This window comes from Hemitrygon akajei, chromosome 5 (assembly GCF_048418815.1).
Source record: "Hemitrygon akajei chromosome 5, sHemAka1.3, whole genome shotgun sequence".
In the NCBI taxonomy this organism is placed as follows: Eukaryota; Metazoa; Chordata; class Chondrichthyes; order Myliobatiformes; family Dasyatidae; genus Hemitrygon; species Hemitrygon akajei.
In genome coordinates this window covers 67,423,960-67,446,423 of record NC_133128.1, presented here as the reverse complement: position 1 = coordinate 67,446,423, position 22,464 = coordinate 67,423,960, and the positions used below count along the sequence as shown (strand labels likewise).

At 39.9% G+C, this 22,464-nt stretch overlaps 1 protein-coding gene across 9 annotated transcripts in view; it reads left to right on the top strand.

Moving 5' to 3' along the window:
* Positions 1 to 22,464, top strand: part of dmd (dystrophin) — a 1,932,045-nt gene that overhangs the window by 207,915 nt on the left and 1,701,666 nt on the right. Inside the window, exon 1 of one of the 9 annotated variants that reach the window (XM_073045652.1) lies at positions 19,071 to 19,291. The exons of the other annotated variants lie outside the window; for them this stretch is intronic. Coding sequence (XP_072901753.1) covers positions 19,225 to 19,291 — 67 coding nt within the window. The 5' untranslated portion in view covers positions 19,071 to 19,224. Of the gene's footprint in view, positions 1 to 19,070; positions 19,292 to 22,464 lie in introns of those variants that run through there. 9 annotated transcript variants of the gene reach the window in all.

Below are 22,464 nucleotides of genomic sequence, written 5' to 3'. Positions count from 1 at the left end.
GGTGACACCGACCCTTGGTCTGCCTGTCTCCAGTTCCTTGAGATCCCAGGCTTTCAAATCTGAGCAGAAACCTTAGGCCAAGCCTTTGGCCTGTCGAATAGTGGCCGATTGTGGAAACCTGAGAGTGGGTTCCATTCCTGCAAAGAACCGTAGTGATTGTGTAACTCCAGGTCAGGGTCTTCAAAAGAACCCTGAAAGGAAAAAATAGAGATATTATAGATGGAAATAGAACTATTTTTGAAAATGCAAGCAAAGGAGTCGGTGTTGGGCGCCATAACTACTTAGCTCTGCCTCCTCTCTTTTTGATTTTTGCCCCCATATGACACCGACTTATCCCACTATCACTAGTTGTGTGAAAATGACACTGTAACTCTCACCTCTTTTACTTTTTATATATCTGAGAAAACTTTCTGTATCCTCTTATATTTTTGGCTAGCTTACCTTCATATTTAACCTGTTCTCTTATGGCTTTTTAGTTGCATTTTGTTGGTTTTTAAAAGCTGTGCAATTCTTTAACTTCCCACTAAATTTTGCTAAATTTATATGCTCTTTTGCTTTTGTGTTGTCTTTGACTTGCCTTGTCAGCCATGGTCATCCCATCCTCCTTTGAGAATACTTTGTCGTCTTTGGGATGTATCTATCCTATGAGATGCTCCAAAACAGTTGCAACATTGAAAATTTTCCACTTTATCAAGTTGTTAAAGTGTGTTCTGCTTTGTATGAGAGACTCATTCCACCGAGATGCAACACTGAGCGTCATAGGAAGTCATTCCTATCTGTGGCCATAAAACTTTACAACTCTTCCCTCGGAGTGTCAACACCCTGAGCCAATAGGCTGGTCCTGGACTTATTTCCACTTGGTATAATTTACTTATTATTTAATTATTTATGGTTTTATATTGCTGTATTTCTACACTATTCTTGGTTGGTGTGACTGTAATGAAACCCAGTTTCCCTCAGGATCAATGAAGTATGTCTGTTTGTCTGTATGACGAAGTTGTTCCAGTTCATTTGGGAAGTTGTGTCACAAAGTATTTTGTAGTACCAACGTGCCAGCCAATGACCATCTCCCATGAGAATTTAACCACCGAGTGTTTGACATTCAATAACATTACCATTGCCATGTTCAGTGCCACCACCAGCTTGGGGATCGTCATTGTCCAGAAATTCAAATGGACCAGTCACAGCAACAAAATGGCTCCAAGAGTAGATCAGACTTTGGATACCACCCGCCCCCGGGCTTTTCCTGATTGCCCACAGGTCAGGTCTCTTTTGACTTGCAAAATTCCCAAGAGATGTGGTTATAAAGTATCTGCTTCTCTATTTTTGCAGTGGGAAATTACAGCTGCCTTATTCACTTAGGATATTTTTCTCTTTTAGCTGAACTTGTAGAGCGAGGTACAGTGAATTAACTGCAGACAACCCAAGCATTACTTTTATTCTCTGCTGACCCTTTTTGTGCTCCACATTATTTCTCAGCATGTCAGCAATTGGTTTATATTAATCTCACCACATTTCTATGTGGCTTTATTTTGTTTCTTTTTCTACATCTCCTTCTCCCCACCCTAATCAGTGGAGGTTACAATCTTGCTGTTTGTCTGGGACTGTGTTGCTCACTGCTGTTCAGCTGACGTATTCATCTGCCATTTTTAATTTGATTATAGGGAGTTCCCAGAACCAGTAGACCACAGGTCTCCAAGTAATGATCAATGCAAAAGGAATAAGTTGCTGAAGCAGTCTTGCCTAATGATCTGTTGATTTACATTTAATATGACTGTGAAGTACTTTGGTACATTTTCCAATGTTAAAATTGCTTTTATCGAAGTACGTTGTTATTGTTGTTATAATTCAGTTCTGCCACATTATCAGCTGTATGGCATTTTGTGGCCGTTCCCCAGATCATCCCTTCAGCAGTAACTGATTAAACAAATATATTAACAATATTTGGAGCAGAAGAACTGCTGGAGTAGCTGATGACAATTGGTCTTTTTTAAAATGGCCCTTTTGGGATCTGAGTCAGTATGAAGCCCAGATTGATCAGTTGATAACTTTCACTAATAGTCGATAATGAAACTGTTAATTTCTGTGCCTTTCACCAGCTCAGCAGCCACTCCAAATGTAACATTTTCCATATCTTCAACTTTTAGGTCTGGTCTCTGTGAATTCCTTGTCCCGCTCACCAAGACCACTAACATCAGCATTAGTACCAGTGTGATTAGCTCCTTTGTTTAGCGCCTGGGGATTTTTTTTCCCTTACTACTTTCATTCTTCTTCTCTTCTCACCGTTCTTAACATTTTTTAACTCCCCCACCCCCACATTGTCATCTGAGCTTGTTTAACCCCTGTTCTCTGAGCCATCCAATCCTTTCCTACTGTCCCCTCCGTCCACCCTTACTATAAATCGACCCACCTTTTGGGTCACTTCCAGTGGAATATTTATTGTTAAACCGTAGATGTCGGATTATAAGCCGCTACTTTTTTCCCACATTTTGAACAGCTTTGAACACTGCGGCCTTTACTACGGTGCGGCTGATGCATGATTTTTTTTCATGCCGCCAAAAACATTTTGCCTCGTAACAGTAGACCAATAAAATTGATGAGTAGTTCACAGAGGTCCAATGAAATTGTACGATAAATCAAGCGCACTTTCACAATTAAATTATTGTAAATCAGTCATTTGTACTCACCCTCATCAACATGGAAAACACTCGAAGAAAAGCATTGTGCTGCCTTTATGGCAGTTATTTAGTTTATAATATTTTCGCTTAGTAATTCATTTGTTAGTATTTTCTAGTTAAAGTTAGAAGTGTTTTAAGTACCCGGTATATTTGTTTTCTGTACTACATCCCGGGATGCTATGACGTCACATCCGGTTTCGCCGCGTCTTGTGGGAAATACCGGTTTGCGATAAACGGGAAGGTGGGGTGCGAGCGGCATTAGACCCGAGCGAAAACGCTGCTTTTAAGTTAAAGGCGATCAATAACTTTTCCTGGTAGGCTGCAGTATATATATTTTTTACCAGTCGTTAGGAGATATTGGAATGTTGTTCGTGCACTGTTCAGTAAAAAAGTATACGCAACGTAATTTGTGTGTTACCCATACGTATGTATATTTAAAAGTAGCCGCGTTACAGGCACGGTTCGAAAAAAAGCATTTGCAATATGTATTTGTTTATGTTACCATATGGATTTAATTAAAAGTTAAAAAATCCTCACGTGTAATATCTTTCTGTGTAAATATCTCATATTACAACGTGGGACACCTGCGGCCTAAAATCCGGTGCGGCCTAAAATCTGGTGCGGCTTGTACAAGTACAAAATTGATTTTCTTTCTAAAATTAGAGCCAGCGGCTTTTAATCAGGTGCGCTCTGTAGTGCGAAATCTACGGTAGGTTGTGCAGGCTCAGCATGCATTTTCATACAATATAAGTGTAGTGAAAATCTATTTCAACATTTTATTGTTAATGTATATTTAACAATCCTTAATATCATATTTACCTAATGATTTGGATAATTGAGTCAAGGCATTTTTCCTTTTCTTAATCCACCTCCTACCTGCAGGTCTAGTACTCCTACTGTAAGCAATTAATTCATTAATACCTGAAGGATGATCAAAGGCATTTTCCTTGATCGTGCTGCCTGTGTTAAAAGTGCTTTATGGAAGTTATTATTGTTCAGTTCCGTCATATTGTCACTTTATGTTGGGGAGTTGTATTATTTTGCATCCAGACATCAGGGCCTGGTTCAGGTGTGTACGGTGTGGATTGAGATTATAGGTCTGTCAGGGTGGCTTACCCGGGGAAATGGGTTGGGCCGTCGATAACAAATATCAAAGTCTGCTGGGTGTGTGGCTAAAGATCAGTTCCTGGGGAGTAAGAGGTTGGAAGGGTTAGATGGAGGCTAGGGAAGGAGTTCTGAGGGTGGGTGGCTGTCCGACATGGAGATCAAGCAAAGAATGGAGTGAGGATTTAGTATTTAGCATTTGCAGATTAGGGTCGTTTCCTGTTGGCATATTTGTTCAGTGTGACATGCATAGTCTTTGTCCAATCGTGTCATGTCAGAGTAATTTTAAAACCTGAACAGATGGGAAGTTGACAACATTGGCATTTATTGGCCTCACTCATTGTCCTTCAACTGAGGAGTTTGCTGTGCCATACCTGAATGTAGTTAATGATCTTGGTTCTGCAGTCCTTTAAGCCTGAGTAAAGAGAGCAATCCCTTCACCATTACTGCTTCCAGGCTTGGATTACAGAATTTATTTAATTAACTGAATTTAATTTGTGGTGTGATTCAACTTCTCTCGATCAGCCAATAACTGCGAGTGCTGTAACCACAGTGCTACTGTACCCATATGCATTCTGACAGTAATGTGCTATCAAGGCGGCTATACACAATTCCCACTAGAGCTTTAAATCATTTTCTATTGCTTAATTCTACCCATAAAGTCACTACTGGCTGCTTACCTACTCATTATATTCCTTCTCATTAATGATGTGATTTCATTCCTTAATCACAAAGGCAGCTCCTCCTCCACTACCTTTCCCTCTGCAACTAATTGGATCCTAGACTTCCTTATCGGGCGACCACAGTCAGAACTGATTGGAAATAATATCTCTTTCTCGCTGACGATCAACACCTCAAGGAAGTGTGCTTAGCCAACTGCTCTACTTTCTTCATCATTGACTGTGTGGCTATGCGCAACTCAGACGCCATTTTAAAATTTGCTGACGACACAACTATTGGCAGAATTGCAGTTGGTGACGAAGAGGTGTATAAGAGTGAGGTAGATCAGCTCACAACAACAATCTTGCAGTTGATGTCAATAAGACAATGGAATTGATTGTTGACTTCAGGAAGGGAAAGTTGAGGGAACACACACCAGTTCTCGTTGAGGGATCAGCAGCGGAAGGGGTGATCAGCTTCAAGTTCTTCGGTGTTAACATCTCTGAAGATTTATCCTGGGCCCAGTATATTGATGCAATTACAAAGAAGGCACGACAGTAACTATATTTCATTTGGAGTTTGAGGAGACTTGGTCACCAAAGACTCCTGGAAATTTCTACTGATGTACCATGGAGAGCATTCTAACTAGTTGCTTATCATCTGGTATGGAGGGGGTCACTGGACAGGATTAGGATAAGCTGCAGAAAGTTGTAAACTTACCCAGCTCCATCATGGGCACTAGCCTCTCAGCATAAGTACAGCTTCAAAAGACAATTCCTCAGAAAGGGCAGCATCCACAGTTAAGGATCACATTACTCAGGACATGCCCCCTTCTCAATGTTACCATCAAGGAGGAGATGCAGGAGCCTGAGGATACACACTCAAGTGTTTCAGGAACAATTTCTTCCGCTGAACCAAGAGATTTCTGAATAGACAATAATATACACTACCTCACTGTTTTGTCTTGTTATTGCTCTTTTTGAACTACTTATTGAATTTAATTTTTATATTTACTTATTATAATTTGTTTTTTTTCTTACATTTTGCAATGTACTGCTGCTGCAAAACAACAAATTTCAAGACCTATGACAGTGCTATTAAAATTGATTCTGATTCTGTCATGCAAATGTCAAAACCTTGTGTAATTATTCCCACTTTTGGTCATCTTGCCATTGTGTGTGGCTACATTGAGTTCAACTTGAAATATGATGGGGAGAAAGTAAAGTCTGATGTTGCAATATTTCAGTGGAGTAAAGGAAATTACAGTGGTATGAGAGAGGAGCTGGCCAAAGTAAATTGGAAGGAGATGATGACAGCAGAGCAACAGTGGCGTGAGTTTCCGGGAAAACCGCGAAAGGTGCAGGTTCGATGTATTCCAAAAATGAAGACATACTCAAATGGCAAAATAGTATAATCATGGCTGACAAGGGAAGTCAGCTCTAATGTAAAAGCAAACGAGAGGGCATACAACAAAGCAAAAATTTGTAGGAAGACAGAGGATTGGGAAGCTTTTAAAAACCTGCAGAGAGCAACTAAAAGAATCATTAGGAAGGAAAGGATGAATGTGAAAGCAAGCTAGCAAAACTATCAGAGTGGATAGTAAAAGCTTTTTCAAGTATGTGGAAATGAGAGTGGATGTAAAGATGGGAGTCGATATAGGACTGCTAGGGGAAAAAAAGACCAGAGAAATAATAACGGGGGACAAGGAGATGTCAGATGAACTAAATGAGTACTTTGCATCTGACTTTACCGTGGAAGACACTTGCAGTGCGCCAGATGTTGTTGTGTGTGAAGGAAGAGAAGTGAGTCCAGTTACTATTACAAGGGAGAAGATGCTCAAAAAGCTGAAAGACCTAAAAGTACATAAGTCATCCATACCAGATGAATTACACTCTAGCGTTCTGAAAGGGGTAGCGTTAGAGATTGTGGAGGCATTAGTAATGATCTTTCGAAAATTATTGGACTTGGGTATGGTGCGAGATGACTGGAAAATTCCTTTAAGAAAGGAGGAAGGCAGCAGAAAGGAAATGTATAGACCAATTAGCCTGACTTCAATGGTTGGGAAGATGTTGGAGTCATTTGTTAAGGATAAGGTTATGGAGTACTTGGTGACACAGGACAAGATAGGACAAAGTCAGCATGGGAAAATCCTGCCTAACAAACCTGTTGGAATTGTTTGAGGAGATTACAAGTAGGATGCATAAAAGGGATGCACTGGATGTTGGATTTAGACTTTTGAAGGCCTTTGACAAGGTGACACACATAAGGCTGCTTACCAGGTTATGAGCCCATGGTATTACAGGGAAGTTACTGGCATGATTTGTGGGAAGCAGCGAGTGGGAATAAAAGGATCTTTTTCTAGTTGGCTGCCAGTGATTAGTGGTGTTCCGCAGGGGTAGGTTTTGGGACTGCTTCTTTTCATGTTGTATATCAATAGTTTAGATGATAGAGTTTGCCAGGTTTGCAGATGATATAAAAATTGGTGGAGGGGCAGGTAGTGTCGGAGGAAATTGGTAGGCTGCAGAAGGACTTGGACAGATTAGGAGAATGGACAAGAAAGTGGCAACTGAAATATAATGTTTGGTCACGCCCTTTGGTAGTAGAAATAAATGTGCAGAATATTTTCTAAACGGAGAAAATCCAAAAATCTGAGATGCAAAGGCACTTGGGATTCCTTGTGCAAAACACCTTAAAGGTTAACTTGTAGGTTGAGTCGGTGGTGAGGAAGGTAAATGCAATATTGGCATTCATTTCAAGAGGTCTAGAATACAAGAGCGGGGATGTGGTGCTGAGGCTTTATAAGGCACTGGTGAGGCCTCACCTTGAGTATTGTGAATAATTTTGGGTTCCTTGTCTCAGAAGAGGTGTGCTGGCATTGGAGAGGGTTCAGAGGAGGTTCACAAGGGTGTTTCCCAGAATGAAAGTGTTACCACACGAGGAGCGTTTGATAGCTCTGGGTCTGAACTTGCTGGAATTTAAAAGGATGGGGGGGGGGGAATCTCATTGAAACCTTTCAGATATTGAAAGAGCAAATGAGGAAATGAAGGGGTGTCCATTTAAAACAGATGCAGAGAAATTTCTTCAATCAGAGGGTGGTGAATTTGTTACCACAGGCAGCTGCAGAGGCAAGGTCAGTAGGTGTATTTAAGGCAGACATTGATAGGTTCTTGATTGGATATGGCATCAAAGGTTACAGGGAGAAGGCCAGGGAGTGAGGTTGTGGAGGGGAACAAAGGATCAGTTATTGAATGGCGGAACAGACTCGATGGGCCAAATGACCTCTTCTGCTCCTATGTCTTATGGTCATGTGTCATGTCCACCTAGTTGTTTTCCAAATTTATTTTCTTGGCAACCTATTTGATTGCTTAATGATATGACATTTAGAGTCCATGTTTGTATCCATTGAGATGTAATATAGGATACTCCCTGTAAAGTGACTGAAGTGGAGCAGAATGACAGTGCAGTTTTGTATCATCCAACTTGTGAGCAGCCGAAATGCATCGTCTTCAGGTGGCACTTGTGTTGCAGTTTATACATGCATTGTTTGTACAGGTCGACCTTCTATAGTCTGGCACCATTGGGACATGAGGAGTGCCGGATTAGTGAAAGTGCCGAATTACAGAAGGATCACATCAAGCAATAGCTAACCGCCTCATCATACCTGTAAAATATCATGTAAATCAGTACGTTAGATAATAATGAAACAGAAATATTAAATGAGTAGCAAGTGAAATTGTAATAAAGTAATATACTGTACAGGCACCGATAAAATAAAGGGTACAGGTAAATGTACAGGAATTAACTTATACAGAACAGTTGAGCATTTCCGCTTCTAAAGTGAGACATTTACTACAGGATTCTCCCGCTATCCGAAGGTAGAGTGTTCCTATGAAACAGTTTGTAAGCCGAAATGTCGTAAAGCGAAGAAGCAATTACCATTAATTTGTATGGGTAAAATTTTGGAGCGTTCCCAGACCCAAAAAAGAACTGACCAAATCATACCAAATAACTCATAAAACCTAAAATAACACGAACATACAGTAAAAGCAGGAATGATATGATAAATATGCGGCCTATATAAAGTAGAAACATTGTATTTACGGTGTAGTTTCACTTATCAAGATCGGGAAGACAGTGAGCCAAAATTGATTTGGAGAAAAAAAATCAGCACGTACACGCCTACGCACACAACTGCCCGCACAAGGCTTTTCAGGGTAAACACATGTATAAAGCAGGCATCTTATTTTCGTATAAGCAAAAATCCTCTTTGGTTAGCGAAAACAGGTACTAATGTAAGTCTTTCATAACAGCGAGCTGTTGTAAAGCGAATGTTCGAAAAACGGGGGCCACCTGTACACCTTCAGGCAAAGTTACACGTCTGAAAGTGTGGCGTTGTCAGGATCATCAACATCTTTATCTTGAAAAATGAGTGAAGCATCAGGAACTGGTGCTGAAACTGGCACAATTGTTTCTTTAAAAACTGTTGATGTTGGTGGCAGCACATCTGGGTGAGCAGAAGCAGAAGTTGGAGAAAGGAGGTCTTCTATATGCCACATTTCACGCGACCGCCAGGCGGCGGGGGGTTTGGTACTGGGCTCTTCCCTCTTCACTCGCAGTTACTGAGAGAATCCTCGTTAGTTTCTTTTCCTCTGCTTAGTAATATGCTTAAATTCAGCAGGTCACTACGTCTGATCTAAGGTCGTAGGCAGAAAAGAACGGAGCGCCGGCTGGGCGATGCCAGAGGGCAGTGTGTGACTGCTGGCAGGCGGGCAAGAAGGCGGACCGTCCCAGCGCATGACAGCTCCCCTGCCGCTGGCGGGTGAGACGGGCAGGTGCCAGGCAGCTGCGCCTCACGCAGATGATATTAATAAATGCAGAAAAACAAGCAGGAATCGCCTGTCTGTGCTTACAAGAGTGCGCCAACACATGAACAGATCTAGTGCAACCAAAACAATGCGCAGCAGATTGGTATGGTGACCCAGGAAATTTGAAATTACAGTTGCACGGAAAATTTGAAATTGGCCGGATTATCGAAGGAACCGTATTACAGGTAGTTGGATTAGTGAAGGTCAACTGTATCTTTTTTTTAAAGCCTCTCATTGAAGCCAATATTATGTCTAACTAAAGGCTAATAGTCTGCTTCTCTACTTTCATTCATGAGAGAAGCTGACTTGAAAGATGCCCAAAATCAGTTGCTTTCTGTTATTATTTAGGACCTGGGCAAGGAGTGGACAGCAGCCTTGAAGATTGGTCTGCAGTTTTGGTGGACACTGAACATTGTGTGAATGCACAAGGAAAATTTAAGAAAGGACTTGAACCATCTGGCTGTGTAACAACTGTTTATCACACCAATCAAACTGCAACAAATTTCGGAGAAGATACATAGCTCGAAACAGGCCCTCCTGGACCAATGATCTGCAGTGCCCAGCAACCCATCTATTTATTCACAGGACAATTTACAATGACCAATTAGCCCAATATGTCTCTGGAATCCACAAACCTGGAAGAAATTCACATCGTCATGGGGAGTCTGTATAAACTTCTTACAGACAGTGCTGGAATTGAACTTCGAGCTGCGATGCCCCAAGTTGTAATAGTGTCGTGCTAACTTTTATGCTGCAGTGGTTCCCCAGATGTAGAATTCTAAGGGCAAATGTAGAACCAGCTCCAAGATTTCAAAGAATAAATTGGATTCAATTTTGGTTCATTGACTTAAATAATGAAAATTTGATTCAGCATTATATTTTGTGAATCTGAACGGACAGGTGTGTCACAATCTGATCAAAAATAATTGGATATAAACTATTCATTTGAGGGTTACCCTTGACATTTGTGAGGAAATGGGGCAGGTGCAGTTCAGCAGTTGGGAAACCATGAAGATTGCCACAAGTGCAAAGAATAAGCATTGGTTGCATACTCTTCATACAAGGTTCATTTGTCACACTGAGCTATGTGTACAAGCTAATAATGGTCAGGGCCACCGAGAAAATCAGATGAAAACATCAGGATGTATCACAGCATTTTAACTTTGAAGGAGGGCTCAATTACTCAGTTTGTTAGGGATTTACTTGATGGAGAGCTTATTATCAGTGGACTATATTGTAATAGCCATTTTTTTTATTGGTGGCTAAGATGAAGGTAGCAATAACTTTTTGAACAACGTGTGTGCTTTAGTAATGGTACCATTTGTCTTGCAGAACCAGGTAAAGAGGGTCTGCAGGAGGCTACTGGTTAGTAATATATGCTCCAGTTAGGAGTTGCTGCATTGAAGAATCTTTCAGGAACTCCATGGTTTCATGAATTATTAATATCTGTCACCCGCTGTAGTCAGAACTTACAGTGCACATCTGTTCTCCTGCACGTGGAGATAAGATCACAATGACCCTGAAGAGTTCAGTCTCTGAGTTTCTTCAGGCAACTATAGTAATGTGCAAAATAATGGGTGTAGTTTCCAACCTAGTACTGTAATTGTGATGTGATGGAGGCTGTCTACTTCGAGTGGAGAGCAACAGACTCTACAAGCATGAGTATCTGCCCAGATTCCCAGTGTTTTGGTAAGTAATAAATTGTGTAGAAACCCAAAGCTGTTATTTAGTGAAAAAGACAATCACTTCTTGAACATGGAGTATGACTGCTACCAAGAAATTCTCACGCTAAAATGTCATAGGCTTTGATTGACAGTTAGAGCAATTCTTTTTAATAAGTTTACCTTTTGTTATAGTAATCTCAATATAGCTTATCAATATTTGAAACATTTTTTTTCAATTTAAGATATTTAATTGCTTAGCTCCAGCTTGGGTTGCCAAACATAACATTATTTGATTCCCATCAAAATAGATGTTCCTATTGTGTAATGCAGTAAAAATAAAAACGAGCTTATAGATAAAAATTTAAGTACGTCATTGGTGTGAATATCATCTTGCAGAGTAGAGCCTTATTAAAAGATCCGTGCCTGAAACAATTGAAAATTTACCTAAGTATAATAAGATGATCTGTTTTGAAATCGTAAGAAATAAAAGTAGTCTGAATTTCAACTCGGCATAATTCATAGTTTCACATGACTGAATCCATTAAGAACACAAAGTCAGCTATGAATTCAGTGATATTAATACTTGGGTTACCCTCACATTGGCAATAAGAAAATGCTCAGGGCCATTTTATAGGTCATTATCAGAGTCCAAAAATTGTTGAGATCATGAAAAATACATTTAGAAATAACAGACTCCAGCCACTAATGTAATAGAAGTCTTTCATATTGTTTGATGGAAATAGAACTTCTATTTTAGAGAAAGTTTTATTGACGCTTTCAGGTGGCTTAGGTACTTAATTGTAAACTGACGTCGTATCTTGTGGTCCATTCATCTGACTCTTGTTGGTTAAGCAGATGGGAAGAGCAAAGTTGTGATATCTTGCTGCTGACAGGTAAAAATAAGCAGTCGTTATGAGGAAGAAAATTGAAAACCATAACTTCTGAAAGGTCTGAAAACTATGAACTTCAGTGATATTGATCTCAGAAGAGGTAATGTAAATGGACATTCTCCATGATGCGTTAAGTTTGTTTATTCTTGTTATTTTACCTTTGAAAGACTTAAAATTCACACTTGCACATGAATTCCCAGAGAGTAACTTCACACAAATCTGTTAGAAGTCACCTCCTTACTAATGTGAATTACAAATTACCGGTTCTGCAGCACAATTTCCAGATGGTTCTCTTGCTTTTTTTTGACTATTAAATAAATCAAGTTTAGAATTTAGCACCTGGTGACTTTGCATTATGTGACTTGTCAGGAAATGTGGTAGTCAGAAGTCAGCTTTGATCAATACACCAAGAGTAGCCTTTTCAACCATGCCAACAGTACAGGAAAAACTTTGTAGAAAGGCTAACGAGGGTCTAATCTGTACTTGGCTTCTCAGAAGATTCTTGAGAAAACTGTTCATGTTGAAGTTTGTGAAGAGCATGAAGTAGCATGATTTTAATCATGAATTGTATAATTAATTTAAAAACTCATCTAAAATGAGATGTATGGCGACCAAGCTTGGGGACTGGAGTTTCATAGCTGACTGTTCAAACTTAACTGCTGTGAATGCTGGGATCAAATGTCAGCGTAAGAGGCATTCGTTGGTGATGCAGCATGCGGTTTCCAAAGAGCTCAGTGCTTTTGGCTTTTTTTTTAGCAGGCTGAAATCAGAGCAAGAGGTTTGTTGGTGATGTAGTGTGAGGTTTAAAAAGTGCTCTGTTACTTTTAGCTCCTTTCGATGGGGTGCAATCAGTGCAGGGCCACTAAAAGGAAAGGAGGTATAAGTGGAGCGGCCTTTGTTGGAATGGGACAGTGTTGGAGTGATCAGGCTTTGTCTCAATAGGCTTGGGCAAGTACATGCAGATGTTCAAAGTAAATTTCTAGTAAGTTTTGTTTTAATGCATAGCTAGTGCACTAAGAGTGGATTCAGAGGTACTGGTATGTTTTTTGTGTGAGTTGTAGGTGTTCTTGGAGACCTCCAGTCACCCTGATAACTACATCAGCATGAAGCTCATGGGGCTGCACTTCCTTACAGACCGTGTTAACTGGAGCTGCAGCTGGATGGTCTTCGGCTCATATGGGAAAATGAAGAGGCGGTAGGAGAAACAGGGAGGTAGTCGCCCTTAAGTAGTAGGAAGAAAGTACCTGGGTGACTGTCAGGAAAGGGAAAGGCAGCTGGTGCAGAATACTGCTGCAACTGTTCCCCTCAATAATATGTATACCACTTTGGATGAGGGAATAACCAAACAGGAGATGCTGCAGTGACCAGATCTCTTGGACTGAGTCTGGCTCTCTCAGATGGGAAGCGGGGGGTGAAAAGGAGTGTGTTATTGATAAGAGATTCCATGGTTAGTGGAGCAGAAAGCAGATTCTGTGGATGTGAGAGAGACACCTGGATGGTATGTTGCCTCCCAGGTGCCAGGGTCACGGATCTCTTGGACTGAGTGCATGGTGCTGTAAAGGGGGAGGGTGAACAGGTGCAAGTCATGGTACATATGGGTACCAATGAAGTGGGCAGGAAAAGGGAGGCCCTGAATGGAGAAGGAGTTAGGCAGAAAGCTGAAAAGCAGGCCCTCCAGGGTAGTAATCTCTGGATTGCTGCCTGTGCCATGTGCTAGTTGGGGGAAGAATAGGAAGATTTTTCAGATGAATGTGTGGCCAAAGGGGACTAATATCCTGGCAGAGAGGGTTTAAACTTATTTGGCAGGGGGATGGAACTGGAGTGATAGGCTTGAAGGTGAGGCAATTGGTATAGTGAGTCTGTGAGAAAGAGCAGGCAGATGACAAGGCAAAATTACAGTTTGTGAGATGAGTTAAAGTGTAACAGGGGCCACAATTGAATAGGGTGATGAATACAGGACTGTTTTATTTGAATGCATGCCGTATATGCAATAAGGTAGATGATCTTGTGGTGCAGATAGAGATTGGCAGGTATGATTTTTGTGGGCGTTTCTGAGTCGTGGCTGAAAGTAGATCATGGTTGGGAGCTTAACATCCAAGGATACACATTGTATTGAAAGTTCAAGCAAGTAGGCAGAGGGAGTAGGGTGGCTCTGTTGTTTTTTTAAATTAAATTAAATGCTTAGAAAGAGTTGACATGGGATTGGAAGTTGTAGACTCCTTGTAGGTAGAGTTAAGAAACTGGATGGGTAAAAAGACCCTGATGGGAGTTGTATACAGACCTCCAAACAGTAGCCAGGATATGAGTTACAAATTCAAGTCAAGTCAACTTTTATTGTCATTTTGACCATAACTGCTGGTACAGTGCATAGTAACTATGAGACAATGTTTTTCAGGACCATGGTGTTATATGACACAGTACAAAAAACTAGACTGAACTACATAATAATAAAAAAAACAACACAGAGAAAGCTACACTGGACTGCATAAAGTGCACAAAAACAGTCTAGGCATTACAATAAATAATAAACAGGACAATAGGGCAAGGTGTCAGTCCAGGCTTTGGGTATTGAGGAGTCTGATAGCTTGGGGGAAGAAACTGTTACATAGTCTGGTCGTGAGAGCACGAATGCTTCGGAGCCTTTTCCCAAATGGCAGGAGGGAGAAGGGGTTGTATGAGGGGTGCATGGGGTCCTTCATAATGCTGTTTCCTTTGTGGATGCAGCGTGTAGTGTAAATGTCCGTGATGGCAGGAAGAGAGACCCCGATCTTTTCAGCTGACCTCACTACCCACAATCAGAGATAGAAAAGGCATGCACAAAGGGCAATGTTGCAATAGTCAAAAGGGATTTCAATATGCAGGTAGATTTGAGGAAAATCAGGTTGGTGGTGGATCCCAAGAGAGGGAGTTAGTAGAATGCCTATGAGATGGGTTACTGGAGCAGTTTCGTGGTTGAGCCCACTACATAACTCCCAATCCAGAATTGACATTCCCTGCCGCCCCCCCCCTCCCCCCACCAATGATCCCGATTTGAATAGGGAGCTTAAGGTAGAGGAACCCTTAAGAGACAGTTATAATAATATAGCATTCACACTGCAGTTTGAGAAGAAGCTAAATTAGATGTATCAGTATTACAGTGAAGTAAAAGGAACTACAGAAGCATGAGAGAAGAGTGGGCCAAAATTGATTGGAAAGCACTAGCAGAGCAGCAATGGCTGGTGTTTCTGGCAGAAATTCGGAAAGCACAGGAAAGATCCACCACAAATATGAAGACGTATTATTCTAAAGGGAGGATGAGGCAACTCTTCCTGACAGGGGAATAAAAAACAGCATAAAATCAAATCAGGGAGCATATAATATTGCAAAAAAATAGTGGAAAGGAAGAGGTTAGGGAAGCTTTTCGAAACAAACAGAAGGCAACTTTTTAAAGAAAAAGGGAGGGGGAAGGTGATAAAATATGAAGGTAAGATAGCTAATAATATAAAAGAAGTTAACATTTTTTCACATGTAAAATGAGTAAAGTTGAAATGAGAGTTGATATTGGAGCACTAAAAAATAACATTGTAGAATTAATGGGGGAACAAAGAAATAGCGGACAATCTTAAGTATTTTACGTCAATCTTCACTGTGGAAGACACCAGCAGAATACAAGAAATGCAAGAGTGTCCCGGGGCAGAAATGAGTCTTGTTGCTATTACGAAGGAAAAGGTGCTTGGGAAGCTGAAAATTCTGAAGGTGGGCAAGTCATCTGGACCAGATGGGCTATACTCCAGGGTTCTGAAAGTGGTAACTGAAAAGATTGTGCAGGCATTAGTAATGATCTTTCAGAAGCACTAGATTCTGGAATGGTTATGGGGGATTGGAAAATTGCAAATGTAACTCCACTCTTTTAAGACATGAATGATGCAGAAGAAAGGAAATTTTAGTCCAGTTAGCCTGACTTCACTGATTGGGAAGATATTGGAGTCCATTATTAAGGTTGAGGTTTTTGGATACTTGGGAGCACATGATAAATTAGGCCAAAGTCAATCTAGTTTTCTCAAGGGGAAATCTTGCTTACCAAATCTATTGGAATTCTTTTGAGGAAATATAAAGCAGGATAGACAAAGGAGAGACAGAGAACGTTGTTTGTTCAGAATGCCTTTGACAAGGTGCCATGCAGGAGGCTACTTAAGATCAGAGCCTATGGTGGACAGAAGCTTGGCTGACTGGCAGGGGGCAAAGAGTGGGAATAAAAGGGGTTTTTCTGGTTGGCCTCCGATAACTAGTGGTGTGCCACAGGTGTTGGTGTTGGGACAGCTTCTTTTCACATTATATGTCAGTGATTTGGATGACAGAATTGATGGGTTTGTAGTCAATTTTGTGGATGATATGAAGATAGATGGAGGGGCAGTTAGTATTGAGGAAGGATGGTGTCTACAGAAGGACTGAAACAGATTGGAGGAATAGGCAAAGAAGTGGCAGATGGAATATAGTGTAGGGAAATGCATGGTCATGCACTTTGGCAGAAGGAATAAAGGCATGGACTATTTTCTAAATTGGTAGTAAAGTCAGAAATCAGAGGTGCAAAGGAACTTGGAAGTCCTTGTGCTGGATTCCCTAAAGGTTAACTTGCAGGTTGAGTTAGTAGCAGTAAGGAAGCCAAATACAATGATACCATTCATTTCAAGAGGACTAGCATACAAAAGCAAAGATGTAATGTTGAGCTTTTATAAGGCATTGCCTCAAATTGGCAGCTACCAGAGTTGGGGCAAGTAGAGACAATGGAAGCTGCAATTGTATTCTAGAGTTTCTAAAATGTGAGGGCATGAATGTGCTTGATTAGGCAACATGGATGTAGGACGATGCAGTCGTTGCATAGTTAATGAAATGTGCGATGTTAACTCATCTTGTGGATAGTTTACAATGTGTGTGGCGTACAACTTTTTGTATATATTTGCAGTTCTTCAGCAATTAAAACATTTTTTAATCTGCATAATATATTTAAAAAATACGAAGAATCCATGACTACAGGTGAAACGATCGCTGGTTACAGATTTCCTGATTCTGGCTTGGTTCCTTCTCACTTTCTGGGACCAATTAGAGGTCGCTGGAGACTTTTGAATCTGTTGGTTTGATAAGGCTTTCAAATTGCACTTATTTTCTGAGCCCCACAAACAGAGACAAACCAATAAAGTTAGTTTTGTTGTCAAATCTTTAATTTACTGATCATAATATATCCATGAAACTTTTAAATGATCCAGTTTCCTTATGATTTTCAAATGTTTTCATTGTAAGTGGTGGACTTTGCAGCAGCAGCAGCAAAACTGTACCTGTTGATCATATTTAAGGAATTCTTTTAGTGTGACAAATGAGAGAGAATTGCATTACATTGCAGAGTTTACCAATTGCATGCACAGCTGCAAGTTCATGTGATAGCAATTGATATGCAAAAGTATTTGTAAAATGAGTTTCAGCTTTAATCTAGGAAGGAATATATGAACTGTTCAATGCTCAACTGTTTCCACAACCTATAAGCTCACTTTCAAGGACTCTTCATCTGGTGTTATCACTATTTATTATTTTGTCTTTGCACAGCATATTTTTTGCTCATTGATCATCCATCTTGTGTGTTTTTTTAATTCTATTGTTTCTTTTTATTTAGCGTGAATGTCTGCAAAAAATTAAGCTCAGGGTAGTGCATGTGCTTTGATAATAAACTTAATTGAACTTTGAATTGAGGTGGACTTTTGCCCTGATTTTGCTCTGAGATTAGATGTTTGATACCAGAGTCTGGATGTGAACAAGATTATTTCAGCAGAATGCAGCATTGTGTTTCCTTGCAACTTTCACTTTGACTCGCATTCGTGCTCTCTCCCCCTCGCACCCTCTATCTCATGACCCAACCCCAGCTCCTCAGCTTGCAATCTAATATACTGTGGCTGGTGCAGTTAAAGCTGGCCTGCACAGGACTCGCAGGAGAATTGGTTTTTGGCAAGAGGTGGTGACAAATTACAGGAAAGAGCTCCTTCGTAAAATGAAAAAAATTGCAAGCACTTTTTCATTGTGCTACAGGTAGAAGAATTGCTCCCTGTATATCTGTGCATTTTTTACTTACTCCAGCTCCATTTCCAAATGGCCTTTCCCTGCAAGTTCCTCTGTTCACTCTCTTCAAATCATATTGCATTGCCTGGAGAGAGCTTTTGAAAGTCTGGAAGCAACCACTTATTAACAAAGGTTGAAGTCACCAATATCCGTTACTTACTGCCGTCCATCTCTTTTGCGGAGAAAAGTTGATAAGTAACTTGCAAATTCTTTTTGAATTGCATTGTTGACCCTTCCTCCTCCTTGCTTTGTGTGGCTTCAGCTATACCTTTTTAAGAGTGAGAGTTCACTGGAGCAGGGCCAGCAATAAATAAGCAGAGCAAGCTAAATGTCTTTTTGTCAGCGTGACATGCCAGCTCTGTGCTTTTCAGTATTGAACTAGAAGCCTGCACCATTCAGTGTATGTGAGCTGCAGAAGGCGTTTTTGACCTCTGAAGGTTCTTATTGTCTCCAGAATAGAGCTGTTGAGCCCCCTGTTGTCCTTAAAATGTTTGTACCCTATCATCATTCACTTTACACACATTTTTCATATTGATGCATCCTGTGGGATCTCAGAGTCCTTGATTGTTCCCCCCTTCCCCCCCCCACACAAACCAAGTTGAAAATTGTAATATTTTGTCATAGATGAGCGTGATTTGTATCAGAAAATTTATTTACCTTTAAAAAAAAAGTTGCACCCTCTAATTTTGTTTCAAACAATAAAATGTTAAATTTTTGTGATTTACTTTAATTGTAGTGTGACAGTATTGTACCAAATCGGGTTTAAATCTACGTAGTTCCAACTTCTGTCCGTGTAATGTACACACTGTTTTAGTGAACAGCAGCCCCAAACAGTTCAGGACTGCACATACGCAGAGTAGTTGCAGGGTTGAAAGACAGGAGTTTCTCAGTGGGAGTGTACATGAACTGTTGCCTAAAGAACAGTGACAGCTGCCCTGCTCTGTTTGAAGCTAGTATTTAGGCCATTACTTGAGCAAATCCTTATATGTACTGTCAATAGGAAGTTGTAATGTGAATGGCTATACTTTTAGGCAGGAAGTTTGTTGCTTCTGCGCAAGGTCTGGAATTTGAAATATCTTGGGGCCTCAACAGTGCCGACATCAGTGACTGAAAAGTCTGATCTTTTGCTCCCCTATAGAGTTTCCTTTCAAGGGCAGTTGATTTGTTTTGATGCATGTATGCAAGCGAAGGGAAAGGTAGTCGATTCCTCAAATTGGATTATAAATGCAAAAGGACAAGAATGTAACGGAAATAAATAGTTCCAATTTTAGAACACTTGATGACATTTGTTTCTTATAAACTGCAGTCTCCAACAATGTTTTGGTGTGAGGATTCTGAAGACAACTGTAAGTTTAAGCCAGTGAATAATGTTCTATCCCTACTTAAAAATTCTCTTATTCCTGTTATATTTTTCATGAGGACATGTTAATTAAAAGCAATTTGTTCTTGTGCACAACTAGTCTCCCTATTATTAATTCATTTCAGGGCACTGTTAGATGTATAAATTATAAATAAACTATGATTTATGCATTTTGAGCATAATAGATGTAAAATATTATTTAGCAAGTGTTAATAATTTGGAGAATGATTGTAGCTTAATCTTTATAGATAATGAGCAAAACTGTCATCTTTAAAAGGCAGTAATTCCCAAAGTTTCTACTCTATATAACTGAACACCAGAAAATAAATATGTTATATACTGTTTTTACTGAACAAGATTGAACAAAGATTTTGAGAGATAAACTGTGAATTACAGTGTTTCGTGTCAGCTTGCATCCTTTTCAGATAGAAAGACTGCATTGTCTAAATGTAAGCCAAGTGTGTGAAACAATTTGCTCTAAATATTTCACATCTACTTACCAAGTGACCTAAGAATTTGCAGGCAAATACAATTTACAACATTGGAGTGCTTTTGACCCTCGAATCAGTGCCAGTATTATTGTGGTTTTAAACTGAATCTTTCCACACTACAGCTGTTTTTTTAAAGCTTTCCCTGGTTCCTTTATTGATCATGTCCACCTCTAGCCTTAACGTTGCTTATCAGAATTAATGCTGCAACATGTGTTGTTTTCTGTCCCGTGCCCAAGCATTTACTTTGAGCTTTTATCGACAATATCAAGTTTCATATCAAATGTACTCTCATAACTCAGTGTGTGCATTATGGTTGTTTACAAAATGTTCCTTTTTTGTGATTCATTATCAGTTTGGAATGGTGGGTAAATGCACCTTGAAACCAGAGTATTTTGAAATCCTGTTTGGAGGATGTTCAGATGTCACAGAAGATGGGATTTTTATTATAACATTTGCTGCTCTGCAGAGCTTTACAGATACCATAGAATATAATAGTTCATATCTGTGTACTGTAACATATATCACAGTAAATGTGGATGATATACAGGGATAAAACCCTGGCTTTTGTACTTGTAAATTAAAAGCTTTGAATTACTAAATGTACAGTAAGTTGTGTACTCAAAACCAGCCATAACTGTGGCATTGATATTGCCTTTTTCCAACATAAGATGCCGTTGGCATTGTTTTAACATAAACCCTGTAAATTCATTAACCTGGCTGAGCAGCCAGTCACATGGAAATATTCCAAATAAGCCAAGAATTAATGACTGCAACTGTTTACTAATGTTTAGTAATTTTTGATTTTGAAGTAAAGATTGGAGCATGAACAAAGCATTAAAGTAAATGCAGAAAAATAAAGTTTTTGAAATTTTTTTAAATCTGAATTAAAATATCAGAGTTGTATATGCATACTTTGGCAATAAAATGAACCTCTGAACATATTCAAGTAAGGGAATCAAAGTGCAACATTTAATTTCTCATGATAGCTAAATAGTAAATGGCTTAATTAATTTTGCAGGATATAGAGGGTTTTTTCTGAGCATTTTACAATAAGAATGATTTGTAAGTGGCCAAATGCCATTGTGTATTCCCTTTGATCTGGCTATGGAAGGCTGCAAAGTGATGAATGGGCACCAATTCACTGATCTCAACTTAAGTATTTCTGTGTTGAACTGTGAAAGTTAAGTTATTTTCAGATTAATTGTGCATGATGCCCTTACCTGAGCTAGAATTTCATAGTGGCAGCAACTGGTTGAATAGGTAGGCAAGTTGCTGTTCAAAAATGGGCAGGGTACACAAAAACTTGATGTTCTTCTCTGTATGTTGTCAAGGATGCAGGCAGAAAGAATTGTTGATGAAAAGTACCATTTTTTTAAAAAATCTGAGGACCATGCATCAAGTATTTCATTGTAAGTGCTCACCTTGTCGTGGTTACTTGAAATTGACCAGGAGACTCAGACAATTCTTTGAGAAATTTAAACTTTTATTTGCAAACAAAGGCTGAGGCAATCAATGAACTTGTCACTGAAAGCCCCCCGAGCTCCGGTGTACAGCATTCTTTATAGTAATTTCTTATCTCAGTTACATTTCAGTTTCATCAGCATACCCAATCAATTTTTAGTTGCATATCATCTATACATTAACTAATCAATCGCTCTTGCCTAGCTCTCGGTGCGCCACCAGTATTTCTTTCCAGTTCACATCTTGGGCCTCATTCCTGGCCAAGGTTGTTTCCCAGTCAGCCTCCTTAACCTCCCTCACATTACATTTTCTGTTCATATCATCCTGTCTGCCACCGTTATCTCTTAATAAGCCATGCTGCGTATATTATATGGAGTACATTTCAGCTAATTAGTGCTGCTAGCTAAACAGGTGTTCTTTAAGTATGTAGCTAAGAGAATACAAAGTATCTAGTTAAAATAATACATAGCAAAATGTGTCTAGTAAACTAATACATAGTAATATTCAGTACATAGAAGTGATTACATAGTGATTACATAGTATAGTAAATAGCCAGTACATAGTGGTTATATTTCAGGTATATATAGTGATTATGTCAGGTATATTTCTCAATATAATCCCCCCTTTGAGACCCATAGGGTCTCACACAGAAAGAGAACACTCAGAGGCTGTGCACCAAAGCCAAGATAAAGTCCAGTATTTAATCCCAAATTTGGGTCAACTACAATTTCCATACTCCGAGCTCAAAATGATCTCTCTCTGTTACCCTAGGCTGCTGAGCCAAAAACCTGTCCCTCCATAGCTGAGACAGGGAAAAAGACTCAGACACCTTTACAGACTAGTGTCCACATCATTAGCACCCTGCAGTCCGCTTGATGCGTTGCGCAGACTGTAGCAGTACATCATTGGTTTTTCTCCTTGTCTGGGGTCAGATTCAACAATTTCCAGGAGCCATCGGGAATCGTTTTGCTGTCGCACGCACTATCAAAGTCTTGAGACATGGAAGAAAACAACACAGAATAATCGCACAGCTTATCAACACAGCATCTGCAGCTATCACCATTTTGGTCAGCCACGCACCCCATCCCCCTAGTCTGCTTTCTAACCAGTCAAACCACTGATGACCAAATCCTGCATTCTGTTTGACCTCCTTCTGCAAATCCTTTAATTTATTCATTGCTCTGGTGAAAGACCCTTCTGGGCTAGT